This window comes from Anas acuta, chromosome 13, assembly GCF_963932015.1.
Source record: "Anas acuta chromosome 13, bAnaAcu1.1, whole genome shotgun sequence".
NCBI lineage: Eukaryota > Metazoa > Chordata > Aves > Anseriformes > Anatidae > Anas > Anas acuta.
This window is the reverse complement of record NC_088991.1, coordinates 7,284,211-7,299,647: the sequence shown is the minus strand read 5'-3', so window position 1 is coordinate 7,299,647 and position 15,437 is coordinate 7,284,211. Positions and strand designations below refer to the sequence as shown.

General features: G+C 43.9%; 1 protein-coding gene across 11 annotated transcripts in view; it reads right to left on the bottom strand.

The window, feature by feature from the left end:
* Positions 1 to 15,437, bottom strand: part of KIAA1210 (KIAA1210 ortholog) — a 60,987-nt gene that overhangs the window by 23,460 nt on the left and 22,090 nt on the right. For 6 of the 11 annotated variants that reach the window (XM_068697576.1, XM_068697583.1, XM_068697577.1 and 3 more), the window contains 2 exons: positions 5,679 to 5,755; positions 517 to 688 (listed from right to left, as the gene is read on the bottom strand). In XM_068697576.1, coding sequence (XP_068553677.1) covers positions 517 to 688; positions 5,679 to 5,755 — 249 coding nt within the window. Of the gene's footprint in view, positions 1 to 516; positions 689 to 5,470; positions 5,532 to 5,678; positions 5,756 to 10,358; positions 10,529 to 10,770; positions 10,929 to 15,389; positions 15,410 to 15,437 lie in introns of those variants that run through there. The other 5 variants (XM_068697573.1, XM_068697574.1, XM_068697584.1 and 2 more) reach the window with 4 other exon arrangements.

Below are 15,437 nucleotides of genomic sequence, written 5' to 3'. Positions count from 1 at the left end.
CACAAAACTCGAGGCCTTCTGTTGTTCTCTGTACAGAAACGGCAGCATAAAAGTTAAACTAAGCAGAAATCTCATTCTGAGAACACATTACACTTTCCGTTCTCCCAACCACAACAGAGAGCACCATTTATGCTAAAAAATAGCAACTCAACTTTACATTTATTCTCTGTACTAGCAGTACTCAATCATCCTTCCTTGTAAAGCTGCTGCTGATCAGATCTTCCAAGACATATTTCAAAAACTAAAACCAATCAAAACAATCTGGGCTATCTGCAGTTTTACAGAGGAGGAGGTTGGATCACCCCTGCCCCTGGCTGCCCTCCCCCTCCTCTCCACCACGGCTTTGGAAGCACATAGCAAAGAAAGAGGAAATTCCTGGAATTCCTTCATCAGCATTAGGGCTTGTTTTGCACAAACTTGGACAGAGGTTGCTCCTAAGGGGCCAGCCTGTGCTTTCATCCCATTGCAGCAAGAGGTCTGCCCTTATTTATTTATTTTCCTTCCCCGCCAGCTTACCCAGCCTCCTTCGGTGAATGAAGTGCATTAGCCTCGTCGAGCACAGAGATGCTGACATCGCTGCTGGACTGGCTAGGTTTTAAATTACTCTCCCCCCTGGGAGGTGGAGGCTCTTTCCTTTTCTTCTTGGCAAAGAAGTTCTTGAAAGTCTGAAATTTAGATTTTTTCTTTCCTGCAACATGAGAAAAAAGAAAATTTATGGAAGTTGGAGGTGTTGCTTAGCTTGGAAAATGTTTTCCTTTTAAATTTTGAAGGAAGCCTACGGACAGCCACAAGCAGGAGCAGCCCATTGAGTTCTAGTCAGCTGCCTTGTAAATAATTCAGTGCTGGAGTCTAGTGAAAGGTGAAGCTGCAGTTCTTAGATGTGCTGCCTATAAAGCAACACTGGCATTAGGCTGACAATGGTGGTGCCTACTTAGGTTCCAGTTTATGAAAAATACACAGAGAGAATGTATCTATCACAACTGACAAGTGATCATGCAAATCATATAAATCATACTTAATATTTTTTCAATAAAACAATTAACATTTTAAAGTGTTTAAATGTTTCATTTAGCTTGGTTTATTTCTGCTTTTTCTTTATTCAGGACTGTAAGGAAACAAAAAGATTAAAACTGGCAAAGGAATCCATAAACCCTAAAACCAAAAGATCTGTTTTCACACTACATTAGTGCCCCAAATTAAAATCAACAACTCCTCGAAGGTTAGTGGAGCAAGCTTAAGTTAAGACATTCCCCTGCAGAACACGAAACCCCCAAACATAGCAACCCTAAGAACATGATTAGAAAACTGCTAAGCTGACTTCACATTTTCCATTGTCCAAACGAAAAGAAATACAAAAAGAGAATAGACCATAAGAACCATAATTGACTTCTTTCATTTTTAATAGCCTTAGATACTTTCACATTCTTATTTATATTTTCTTTCAGCACACAAAAGCTGTGTTTTGTCACTGACTCTTACATTGAGGGGTCATTTTGGGGTGGTTTGGGCCAAGCTATTGTACTGACCCCCGTGGTTGACTTAAATACATATGCAGAGCAATAACATCACTGCATATCAGAGCCAAATTCATTGTTCAATTAATACTTTACAGCAGTTGGCATAATAAATGCTCACAGCTGGAGGATTCCTTAATAAGCAAGGCATTCTTTCCATGCAGTTATTGTCTTCTCCCAGCAATGATTTAGTCGGCAATGCTCTGCCTCAACGTGTGCCCTGTGTGTGTAGGGACTTCTGCCAACAAGCCTTATCTGGGCTGAAACTGTGCCACCGCACAGCTGCATCGTGCATCAGACAGTAGGCACTTTGAGAAGTAAACAATGACACCGAGACCTGCTCACCCTGTCTCCTCCCAGCTCTCGAGATGGGTGCCAGCAGCACGCATCAGGACGTACAAGGATGCTGCTACACCGACCAGCATGGCTTGACTAAAGGGCACCTCTCTGCAGAGCAGTAGTTGTCAAAGAAGACCTGCACTTTGCTTTTCCAGTGAGTTGGGCTGTCACTGGGACCAAGCTATTTTTCCAACAATTTAGTGTAAAATGATCAATGGATTTCCACTCACCTAAATAACAACGAGATGTGGTGCTCCTATGGAGGGTTTATCAGCAGAAGATCTCAGAAAGCTGTGTATCAGGCAGTAAAAGAATGATGTAGTCTCAGAAAATAAAGGATAAATTGCCTCCCTTGGATGCCAGAGCTGAGCCCAAAGCTTTTAGAGTTGTTAAGACTCTGTCATGGGGCTCAATGAGTGTTTACACATCTCCAGAGCAGGAGATGGTAAGAAAAGACAGGTCACACAGCAATCAGAAGAGCACAGTGCCTCCCGATGAAGCAAGTGTATTGACTGAGACTGCAGAGTCTTTAGAAATGCCTCTCTACCATTACTACCATTCACATCAGTAGCTAGACAACCTATGTAGTATTCTTTTGGCAAACTGGACAAAGCAGAATTGGTTTATTTTAGATTAGCAAAACAAAAGATTAAAATGAAGCAGCACCCCAAAATTATCAATCCAACAATGTCTGCTAGCACACTCCAGTGACTGAAAGAACAAAATGGCAGACATTGCTGCACACAGAGAGCTTTGCAACTTAAAGGCAGTCTAAATGAAAAATAAGGACATTGCCAGCTACAGTGGAGATCTGTCAGTGACAATAAGGAAGTTTAATTCTAGTGCAAGTATTACTGTTGAGCATAATTAGATGTTAGTATTTCCAGAAGAACAAGGAGGATGATATAAAAAAAAAAACACACACAAAACACAACCAACAAAAAAGAAGTGGTCCTAAGGACAAGAACAACAGACACAAGTCCTTCCACAAAGCAGAATATTGCCAGGAAGAACACTCCAAATACTTGTTTAGATCAGAAGTGGTGCTAACTTTAGAATGGAGCCCATGGAAAAGATTCACAAGCACTGCCAATTAGTAAACCTCAACTGGCATGGGACAATACTTGGGCATCGTTGTGAACAGAGAGTCCTCTGTTACTTCAGTACCTTCTCTAGCCTCTGATTTATTTCTGATGCGCGGGGCACATCCCCTCCAGCAATAATTCCTCTTCAGCTGGGCTCTGCTCAGCTGCATGCCTTCAGCTGTTTCAGATGAATGAGAAACACTCAGTTTCCCTGCAGTTCCAGAAGATGGGCACTTGCCATGTTATTACGCAAAGAAGATAAAATCACCCCTAGACACTTTGTGCTGCATGCAGATGAAAACTGTGGGGCTGCTCAGTGGCGGAGCATTTGACAATAAAGGCACAGCTCAGAAAGATGGTGTTCAAATCAGTTTCCTGCTGCAAGCACTTTGTACTGCTGCTTCTGCACGCTGTTAAAGGGATGCCACGTTTCATTTAGAGGTGTCTATATCTCAGTGCACTGTGAAGTAGCCCAACATATCATTAAATTGGTACCGTGCTCCATGATAATTCAACTTACTGAATAATGTGCGAGAGGATCTTATGACTTAAAATGGAAAAAAGCTGTTGCATAACAAAAACCTAGTCAAAACAGGGAGAGAAAATCCAAGCTCAGACAACTGCCTTTTCCCCATTCACCCACTGATGAATAATTCAATGTAATAATTCACCACTGATGAATAAAATAATGTCATTATTTTTAAATGCTTACAGTTGTCAATATTCAATTAAGACATTAAAAACAAAATATTAATTTAAAGGCTACTGCCCTAAAAAGCAAAAGTCCTCCCCAAAATGAATTCTAACAATTTAGCGCATTATAAGAGAAAAGGAGCAGGAATAAGCATTTGTTTTTTCTGTAAAGTTTATTTATTCTGTATTTTTTACTACTTGTGTATTGCCTATTTCATGGTTTCTCCTGTGCACTGAGAGAATTAACGCTCTTTTTGCTCACTGTATAGCTCTTCCCTATAACATAGAAGAGAGAAAGATACTTTTACCAGTGCAAAATTGAGACTGTAAAAAGCAGAGGGAATATCTGATTTAGATGCTCAATTATCATATTTAAATCAAACGGATCATTTAAGGATATTCTATGCTCTCTGTCTTCTAAGGTGCACTCATGAGTGCAACTTTCCTTTTTTTCTTTTTTTTTTTTTTCCATTTTTTTCTTCAGCTCCAACAACTAGCTATTTTCATGAATAAAAACACAGGATATAAAAAAAAGACAAGATTCTAAAAAAAAAAAAATACCATGATCCATGATTCTAGCTTCACAAAAAAATATTCGAGGCTGCCAGACAGGCAATAAAATTGTGATATTTAGCAAGACTAGCACTGGGCACTGAGAGTTTTTGGACAATTACCTTGTCACTACCGCTAAGAAGAAACAGTGTGCACTGGAAACTCTACAACTAGTCAGACAATAACATAACCCCCAAGAAGTTAATCTCATTGACTAGACTGTGAAGAGTGGGAATTTTAGCCTCCTAAAGCTTTTCCATTATAAGCCACTACAAAGAGGAAGAGGTGATGCAATCCTACCTTACATGGGAAATAAACAAATTTCCAAAAATTAAAACAACAACAAAACAAGATAGGTTTTTCCAGGTCTGGTTAAGTGTTCTTGAATATCTCAGTAATAGTGCAGCAGCTTTTAACTTAATAAGTTTGGTTCAATTAGAACCAGTTAAGAGACAGAAATATTCCTGGTCTTTTTAGAGCCAACGCTTAAGCCAGCAAGCCATCTCCTGCCTTCCTTGTCAGCAGAGTCAGGATTTGATCCATTTTCTGAACGTTCTCCAAACCTGAGCACAAAACGTACACATCTGGGTTTCACACAAGGTCACCAGTGTGTCCCAAGTAGCACTGGACAACGTCATCAACTAGGTTATAAATTCAGAAAACCAGCCACTACTGGGCATCCATCACCCCTTCCTTCACCACTATCCATCTGCCACACAGGGTTCAACTAAGAGTTGCTTTGCTATTTGATTCTCTCCCATACCAGTATTCTGGTGGTGGCAAATCTATTTCTAAAGGATGAAGCAAGCTGGTCTTTGAAACACTGAAACATTGAAGATGACTGTGAAACATTAGCCAAAAAAAATCAACTGGTATGACAGACACTTCTGAAACGCTTCAGCTATTGTGGTATTCTTCATACTCGCTTAGCTCCTCAAGAAAAGTCTGAACACTGGCAAAAGGGATTTGCTTTAATTAACACAGCTCTGGCATAAGTAACATATTTTCCTTTCTTGTCTATTATTCCATTCCCTCATGGCTGCCTGCATCAGCCCATGCCACTGGATGAAAGAATAAGTAACAAATGGTTGTCTGTGGCCAGAAGCAGAGAATAAAGCTGCAGCAGGGGCACTCACAGCTCCCACAGGCAGAGGCTAATACAACAGTTGGCTACCATGCTCAGCCCCCAGCTCCGTGGCATCCACCAAGGCAGGCACGACAAGCAGCTATTCAAGCCCTTATGTCCTAATTTTTTGAAAATCCAAGGCAGATTCAGAAAATACTAACATCCATCACTTTATGATCCTCCAGTACTGCACATTAAGGGTCCTTTTCATAATATTGCCAGCTGGCAATGCCACACAGAAAAAAAAAAAAAAAGAAAAAAAAAAAGAAAAAAAACTGCAAAACGAGTCACCACAGACATTTCCCCCAGCTTGAAAAAAATAAACCTTGACTTCCAAATCAGCTCCACATTTGGAGAGCTACTGCTTACCTGTGCACTCTTCAACAGTCTCTCCTGTTTCAGGTGACTGTATGACGTCTGTTGGCCCCGTAGCCATGATATAGTCACTGAAATAGAGATGAAAGCATTGGTTAAATTTTCGTCCACCTTCACAGACCATGACCCCACCCTGATGCTGTGTTCCCAAATGCTCATCACAAACAGAGCTTGCACACTTGTTTTGCACCTGAGCCACAGACCTTTTCCACATTTTTCAGTGACACTTATTTCTCCAGCCAAAACAAATAAACTAGTCTTACTTTGTGCCAGTACCTCTCTCTTTTTAGGAATCCAGGATCAAAGCTTGTATTACATGAAAATGTGACCAGCCAAGGACTGTAATGCTTCCCGGCCTCAGAATAATGAATCTTTATGCACACGCTTTGCTACAGACTGACAGCTCCATGCTACTGTAAAAAACATTTTAAATAAGAGCTCTGCTGCCGAGGGTGCATGTATTACAGTGTCCTTACAGCAGGCACCAGGCTAGCCTGTCAGCATTATTAAAATTAGTTAAGCATCAGCACTGAACCATCATTCTGGGCTATGCTGCATTTGTGGAAACCAATAGATCAAATTTATTTTGGTTCCAGTGCAATCAGCTTTTAGCCACAAGCTTTGAAACCTTATCGCAAGCAGGTCTATTGATCAACCACATTAGCTGACGGCATCATCTTCCTCCCCGATGAAAACAAAAGTTCGGTCTAGTTTTAAGATCATTCAATGCTAACTGGCTCCGCTTTGTATTTTCCAAGGCTCCTAAACGGGTGCCTGTCAGAAACAAAGGAATTAGGCAGCAGACCGCAAGAGTTACAGTACAAATGTCAAGCAACAATGGGAACGTGACAGTTTAGCAAGGCAGCTCATAAATATTGTCCTTTGTCAGAGGAGATATCCAAATGATACATTTACATAGTTAGCAGTTCCAGTATGCCATGTCAGGGCTTAAAGAGTAAGAAACCTTCACAAAGAAATGAGAATACCCATACAAACAAATGAAAATACCCCCACAGACAAATGAAAATACCCACAAACAAATCTTGTCCCCTTTTTTGCACAGACATGGTTTATTTTCCACCTCAAGTGGTACAATACTGCTAAGTTACATAGCTTAGGTGCCTGTTTGGCCAGTCAGCAAACTCTTGTATTCCTTCTGTATCAGCCACACCTATATTCCATTACGGCGAAGAGCACCAGTACTTCCCTGAGTCCACGGACAGCCCAAGTCCTCAGATAACCTTAAAAGAGAAGGTGTGCAGAGGAAATGGGACTGTCAAAAAAAAAAAAAAAAAAGGCAGCAGGCCATGGAGGAAAAAGGCAGGGCTCCTGCAAGAAAGCAGAGAGAGGAAGCGTGCCCTGTACTACCTGCTGCCATGCTGCTGACCTCTAGGTAGAAACGGAGCAGACGGACTACAGTTTTCTTCTGGTTTAACTCATCTGGAGGCAGCAAACACAGGAGTGTGTTAACACACTGTACTTCCAAACAATCTCATCTCACCTTGCAAAAAAGGCAATGAAAAAGTCATTGCAGGGAGCAGGACTGATTGTGCCTTTGCTAAATAAGATGCACAGAGGTTTGAAACAATTGGCTTTGAAACAATTGTTAGACAATATGCAGAAGCAACAAAGAGTAAGACTTTTAAGACCTTCCCTTTTAGATGATCATAACCATTCAGCATTTCTCCTTTTTCCATTCAGGTCTCATCAATTATCCATGGAAATGCCTGCATTTCCTGCATATTTTGATTAAAGTGGTCATCAGCAGACTTTCTCATAGATTCTCTGCATTAAGAAGAAATTTGGACCCATTTTTTCCCCTCAACTTTATACACAATGCATATTGTTAGATTTATCCTTAGGGAAAGGGAAATGCATTTGAAATAAAACATTAAGACAGTGCTCAGCACATTTACAAGGACAAACTGGCAAGTCCCCAGACTTGCTCTTCTTTTCCCAGACTGCGAGTGGGACTGACTTCTGGCTCATTCACACCTCTAGCTTCTGCTTTGCTCACCTTCAATAACAAGAAAGCAAGGCAAAATGTTGATTTCAGATTCAGCTTTGTTTTTGCTGGCTCTCCATTTATTTAAATTATTCCATCATCTCAGCTGCTCACTCAGAACCCCTCCAGTCCTTGGAGATCCTTTGACTGCTGTGTTTATTACAACAAGCATTTATTTCCATTTGGTGTATCTCTTATACAAGTAGAACTATAATTGCAGAGCAGTTCAGCTCCAAGGCAGTCTCTTTACAGTCAAATCAGCTCCTGCATTAACTCAATTTTATAGCTGAGTTCCCTGGGGCATATGGAGGTCAAGTGTCAATTGCGAGGGTGCATCACGAGTCTGCAACCGTGCCCCCATTTAGGACCTAAAGATCTAAGTTAACAAGCATTGAAATAACAAGAGAAAAAATATTTACAGCCAAGTGTAAATTCCATCATTAAAATGATGATGTACCTGAAGGAAAGTTAGCACTGAGATAACATTTAGGCTTCGAATTCTGGCAGCACTCTGCTTTATTTTACAAGAGAAAAGCTAGCAAAAGTTCTGGGCACCAAACCCTAGCCTGAGGATTAATGTAGCAGAGAGAATGAGGACAAAACCCCATCAATACGAACACATGTGAGTGCACAGGCATTAACGGATCGAACCCCCGACATCCACCACTTGCAGCCCTTAATGACAGCTGACAGACGCAGCACTGTGCGTGGTAGGGATGTATCGATACTGCCCGCCCAGCTCAATCAGCTGTACTCACCACGTGCACCCCGCAGGCTCCCCCGGAGCACTGCACCACGAGACAAAGTTTTAAACAGATGCTGTATGCACATTGATTTTTAGTGATAAAGTATCAGATGAAATAAGAGGCCTTTTGGAGCAGCATTTCCAAGGCTCGGCATGCCAGGAGATGCTAGAGGACAGCTGGGAGAAGGTGCCCACCAAGGGACAAAGCAGGCTCTCTCCTTGGTGGCAGCAGTCACAGCAGAGCAGTGATGAAGCTGTCAAGCATTTTGAAGGCATATGTGTAATTTAAAGGCATACAGCTCCCACAGTTTAAGGCTTTCCTTATGTTCAAAGCAGGCAACAGGACCTAGTTAGCAATCACTGCTACACTGATGTGGTTTATGGTCTAGATCTGGGCTCCCTGCTATACATACAGCACTGCCATTAATAACCCTGCTGAGTTACCTGGAGCTCTTCAACTCATTAGGGCAACTCTTAAGTCCTAAGAGAAAACACTCCAGCAACAGGAGAAATAGCCTTGTCTCTCTTTTACAATCTGGAGCAGCCGGACAAATATTTAGAGTGCCCTACAGGAAGGCAGTGGCTGGGCAGAAGAAATGCAAAGCCGGGAAGTGTCTGACTATTCCCTTTTCCCGGCTAAGTACATTACCTGAATAAGTGTATCACGTGGGGGGAAACACGCTAACAGCAAAGACAACTCCCTTCCCTCCTTGGTTTGCGTATTTAAGGACTGCAGGGAAGTTAACATTGTACAGGACTCAAGTTTCCCACATTTGACAAAGGCCCAAGACAAACAGACATGCTTTCTGCTCAGCCTCACAAAGGAGACACAGCCTCCTTGCTGTCTCTGCATCAGACCAAAGAGATGGAGACCGCATAACGAGCAGGCTCCGTCCCCAGCTTCTGGTGTTTCTTCAGTTCAGTCCCATGCCTCTGCACGAGCCTTCTGGAAGGCCTCGCAAAAGAGATCAAAGGAGATGCTGACCCCTGAACAGTCTCCTTCCAAACAAATAAAGGCTTGAGAAAATAAGGACTCAGTACCGCCAGGCACTTCATTCGTTTAATATCTTCATACCCTACAGGAGACAGACAACGAGAAGCGGCCACCAGAAAGAGGTGGCATTTTAGCCTGGAGTTTTTAAAGACCCATTTCCTCCAGGCTACAAAAACCAAGCTTGTGCTCAGATTTCTGGACACACGCTTTGCACAGCAAGATGGGTCAGTACTGGGAAATGCAGGCCCCTCACCTGTCCTGCAGGACCAGCCCGTGGCCAGCATCCCCACCCAACACACCTGGAGCTGCAGCAGGACCTCAAGAAAAGCCCCCCATCTGCCCTGAGCACAGAGCCTCATAAAAACACAGGCAGCAGGATGGTTTAGTATTCACATTATGTTCTTCAGCTGAAGGTGACAGGTTAAATTGTTACTCTGTCCTATTAAGGCACGTTGGAGGACTTTGTTCTGTCAAAATGGGCTTGTTTGCTTCCTCCCTGGGAACGCTACAGGCTAGCCATGGACTTGGCAACCCACTGAAACTAAGGGAAGCAAAATTGTCTTTGGTTTACCCTCTGCAACCCCACTTAACAGACTTTCAGAGTCAATCACAAAGCAACAGCAGAGCCAGTGAGGTTTCTATTCAATTTTCATGTCCCTTGAGCCCATCACCAACTCCACAACCAAAGCTCCCGTCGCTGTCTGTGCAGCGAGCTGAGCAAGCTGCTCTTCAGGGTCCCTGTTCAGGGAACAGGCTGAATGGTGTGGGATCCCACAATCAACCAGGAACCAGGCTCAAGCAGGGTCCTGCCCAACATGACAGTGGGACTGGGACCTGACCTCACACAGCCGATCCCACTCAACTCTTTTTAGAGTTTCTAGGATGAACTGCCCCCAGTTTTGGCCAGCTGGATGTTTTTCCAAACCCTACCTGGTCTGAGCCTCGCACAACTGTGGCTGTTTCAAGCAGGAATAGGAGAATGGCACAAACAACAGCTTACATGAGGCCTCTTGCTGCCACCTCCACTGATAACAGGGAGGGGTGGGGAAGAAGATTACAAAGTTAATGAGTACTGATCCTGTCATTTCTATGGAAAGAAGAGCTTAGGAAAGTTTAAGGTCATTTTCAAAGGATCACAGATCAGGAAGCCTAGACAGGCAACTTGTCAGTATTTAGTATCAATAAAAATGCTCTCCCAGGAACAAGTAGGGGTCATAATTCCCCACAGCATCAGAAAACACTCAGCTGCTACCCTTGAAGAGATATCCAGAGCAAACAACCTTTCACATTAAGAGATCTACAGCCAGCTTTCACGCTTTGCATTCAGACAACACCCCCTCACCGTGCTCGGTCCCCAGACCCGGACTTCACAGGGAAGGCTTGCCAGAAGACAGGTCCCAGTGTGCTGAACTCTTTTTACCTACAGTCTGCTTTGAGCAGCCTCTGTCTGACCGCTTCTGAAGGATTTCTGCTATTCAGCAGTGCATTATGTGCTGCCCTCCCAGCGAGTGTGTGTGTAACACTAATGGAAAGCAGCTGGTGGGCTGAAGCTGAGTTAAAAAAATAAAAAAGGAGCAGGAGGAAATGCCTTTCATACAGTCACACGGGCTCAGTCTGTAATTGTGTGAGAAGCCAAAAGGATAAGAAGGGGGAAGGGCAAACAAGACAAAAAAATATTTGTAAGCTACTGGAGAAAACAGAGTGGAAATGCACTCTGCAGCGTATGTACGTGGACCTGTGAGAGCTCAAAGCTGGGGCAGGTACAGCTGAGCAGTGCTGGTTTGTATTCAGCTCGGGATGCCCAGCTCAAGTCTGAGCAGCCCCACTTTGCAATGGCTGGCACCCACAGCAGACACTGACCTGTCTCGGGCATGCCCTCGTGCCCCTAGTTACTTTACTCTGCAGAGCTTATTAGCACAACCTTGTGCTGCTGCTGTCAGTGCAGGGATCCCTACTGCAAGTCTGCTTCAACACAGACAGCAGAATATCCACCTGTTTGCCAAAAACTAAGTGCTTCTGAACAGCCCTTCTCTGACAGTAAGTTACAGCATAATTTTTCCAGTGCATTTTCTGGTCTGTACAAATCAGCGGAAACGCGAGAGAACTTTGCTCAAATCAAGACTGGCACTAACTCAGTCATGAACTAAGCACACACAAAAGCTCAGCCAATGCTTTGGGCCCTGACTGCCTCCATTGTAAAGGAATGTACACTAACTGACCCAGCTGAACTGCACCACTTGGCACCAGCATAGGTATAAGTCGGTGCTTTTCCCATGTAGTAATTCTTCTTTACACTACCACACTGGGGAAGTTTCAGGAAACAGCTGGAATGAGGATCTTCTTCCACTCTTCCTAACGAGAAGCAACAGAAGCAGCAGAGTCATCCAGCAACGGTACGAGGAACCAGCACGTTGCCAGCAGCAGGAGACTCCCTCAGATCCACTTGACGTGGATACAGCTGGCGAAGTGGGGAGGGAGGGGAAACACACACTTAACATCAACACGGACGTAACCAAAGGCAGTTAGGGAGTTACACCAGAAAGCTCTGCTACCTTTGGAAACAGCTCCACGAGCAGAGCAGCAGGAAGCGTCCAGCCACTATCACTGAAGAGCAGGCATGCCTTACGCTAGCAAAGTCAAGAAGCCAGAGTCAAGTACAGGAATAAAAGTCAAGCTGACTGTCTCTGCCTCTGTCACTGGAGTCCAGGGCAAATGGCAGGGCTGCCAACAGGACCCAAAATGTTTATCGCTCTTTTTTCTTTTCAAAGAAGCTCTGAGCTTCTTTGCCTGTGGAATCGCAATGGTCACGCTGAATGCCTGGAAAGCTTACCAAGCAAAGCACTGCCTCTGCTACAGGAGACCAGCACGTTGGGACCTTACCAGTTGACTCTGCTACCAGGTGCTACCGCTACAAATAAGTTACAGAAATCATAAAATTTCACAAGAGTGGCCTGCATATCTGCCGTGTTCCTGTATTTGGATCCTGCTCTGGTCCCCAAGATGTTCACGAGGAATCAGCACATCCTAGGCCTGAAAAGAGTCTGGAGAAAAAAATAACAAATTAAGCTGTCTGAATATTGCAGGGAAAATGAGGCTGAAACAATAGCTATCTCAATGCCAGAACTGAAACGTGGGACTTGAAGCTATGTCTGAAGCTTTTTTATTTATTTATTTTTCCAAAACTGTCCCTTATCCCTCACTCTGTGGGATAAAGAACAGCCTACAGAGGGGAAAAAGTAAAAAAGTAAAAAAAAAAAATAAATAAATCTCTAGGTAGATCAAACTCCCCAGAACACATTGCTTCCAAGATATGTTAATAAAGACATTTAATGCCTAGGAATTTAAAGTACACTGAAAAAGAAACAAACAAACAGCAAAAAAAAACTAGTGACTAACAGAAATTTCCAGGGCTGACTGTGTCACAAATGTTCACTCCAAGGATCAAACTCTTACAGACAGCCAGCCATCTTTTGGCTATACAAGAGAGCAAATAAAATGCAGGCTTTGTGGTCTCAGAGGCTGCCTTTGGCAGGAAGGTCAGGAAATCTCTTCATGTGAAGTCCCCAGACCTAGCCAGGGCAACATCTACTGGCTGTACACACGCGAAAATAAAAACAAGGCCAGTTCCCTCCTATGTTGAAACAAACTGCATCTGGCTGGCTAAACCCCGTGAGCTCCCACGGTTTCTGGAATTCAGACCCCATTTTGGCTGCTGATCTTAGCCAGAGCCAAAGGAAGGCCTGGGGCAGCTTCCACGCTTGCAAAAGGAGCTTTTCTGGAGCTCTGTGGGGAGTCTGAGGGTCTCCCTGCGTTTGATTTCACTGAAGTCTTCTCCTGTCCCTGCTCTTTCCTCCTGGCAGCTCTCCCTGCAGCCCAAGTCAGGCACCTTCCGAGGCACGCTGTCTTGAAGGACAGGAGAATTGTGAGAGCCAAGGGAGGTCACGCATGTGCTTCAAGCAGTCCCTGAGCCACGTGTGTCCCCAGGCTATCTACTGGCTTTTCTCTTTCATACGAGCAGCCACTACAAAGGGATCCCACTTCTCCAAGGCTGCAGCCACAAACACCCCTCCACAACAAGACCAGCCGAGCCAGCGCTGGCTTGCACCAATGGAGCATCAACTGCATTTGGCCGTTTTGAAGGAGGTGGTGGCATCAGGGAGAAAAGGGGACAAAACGAAAGAAAATCCCAGGAGGGGGACACCAAGGGCCACAAGAAGGGGTACTGACAAGAGGATGTCATGGAAAAAAAAAAAAACAGGCAGGGAGAGACATTCTGTAAGGTCTTAACAGGCCAAGCTCTGCAAGAAAGGAAGCAATGAAGAGATTTGCATTTTTTAAAGCAATACAATGAACTTTCAACTTCTGGAATATATTTTCCATCCTCTCAGTTTAGAGAAAAGAAATTTGCTAGAGTGAATCAGCAAACAATTCCTCCACACCTCTGTCAGGTCTGTATTCCCCCCATCCACACAGACAGTTTGATGACTACATCCGTACATCTACAGAGCAATTCTGAGCTCAAGTGTATAAATACATCCCGCTCGCATCTGAAATACCGTGTGGATCAGAACTGTGTTGTTAGATGAGTGATTCTGTGCCTGGCAAAAGCACACGGTTACATATTTCTTAGAATGAATAAGCATAAATGAATCCATCATGAATAAAAGTCAAACATTTAGTTCGCTAATTAGCACCAGATCCTTGAAACTCTGAGGCCAAAAGAAACAACCACCACAAAAATGTGAAGCCGGAATGCCGCTTTAGCTCTGGCTGCATGGTTGGAAAGCAGAATCAGGCTGCTTTGTCTGCCCAAAGTCACCCTGCTCCGACTGGAAGTGCTACAGTCCCCTCCAACCATGTCACAGATATCAAGGTGCTACAGCACGGTGACAGGATACACAAGACCACAGAGTACCCTGATACCTGAAGGCCTGTACGAATGCAGCAGCACACACTGGAGTAACGACAGAGTTAAACGATGAGTAAGGACATAAGGATGTGTGTGGCCCAGGTCTCAGCGTCTTCGTGTACATCGTGTCGGAAACATTGAGCTGTTAGCACAACCCTGACTGCTACACGCCTGATGAGCAGTGACAGCTCAGCATCTGCATGCAGAATCAGGCAGGATATTAAGTGACTGGCTTTAATTTGTTTAAACAATGACTCCCACAATGGAGCCTCAGAGGGCCACCTGCTACCTCAACACAAATAACTATTACTGATATAACAACATATGGAAAAAAAAAAAAAGTCTGCAGTTCATATTTGCTGTATTCAAAATATTTTTGAAAACTCCTCGATGCATAACAGTACCAACCTTGAAATGACAGTGGATTTAGCTCAGAAATACAAGCTTTGATGACTGTAGTGTTGAGCGTCTGGTAAGAATCAATGCACATTGTGCTCAGCTGTTTTCTTACAGCAGCAGCCCTTAGGAGAGCAAAAGTAAAAATTCAGCCTTGGAATTACCTTGGGTTTCTGCCTGTCTCCCCACAGGCAGCCTCATCTTGGAGTTTCCCAGGTTTGCTGGTAATCAGCTCTAGCTGTGCTACGCTAGCTCAGGTAGGTTATCCATTGGAAGCGAAGCTTGGAGCTAGTACATTTTTGTCTTAAGTATCCATAGCCAGATTTCAGCTTAGAAAGCCATTTCCAGGCCTTCATATCACAGCTATTAAGCTTTCCAGACCTCCGTACATGGAGGAAATGGTAAATTCATCTCTCCATTTGGCTGAAAGGGTACAAAGCTAGATGCTCTGAGCAGCAGAAGACTCGTAAGGAGAGAACACAAGGAAAATCGTGACAAGATGTTTTCAAGGCTCAATCTGGCAAGATAAGATGGACAAAAAACTGGCAGGCAAATGGTGCAGAAGAGTGAAGATCACATTCAGCAGATTGTCCCAAGCCAAGAAGCTTCTGCTGTGCTGTAAAATAAGTAGGACGGGCAGCATTAGGGGCACTCACCCATCAGACACTCAGTACCTTGGTGGTAGGGAAAGGGCTGTTGTGCTG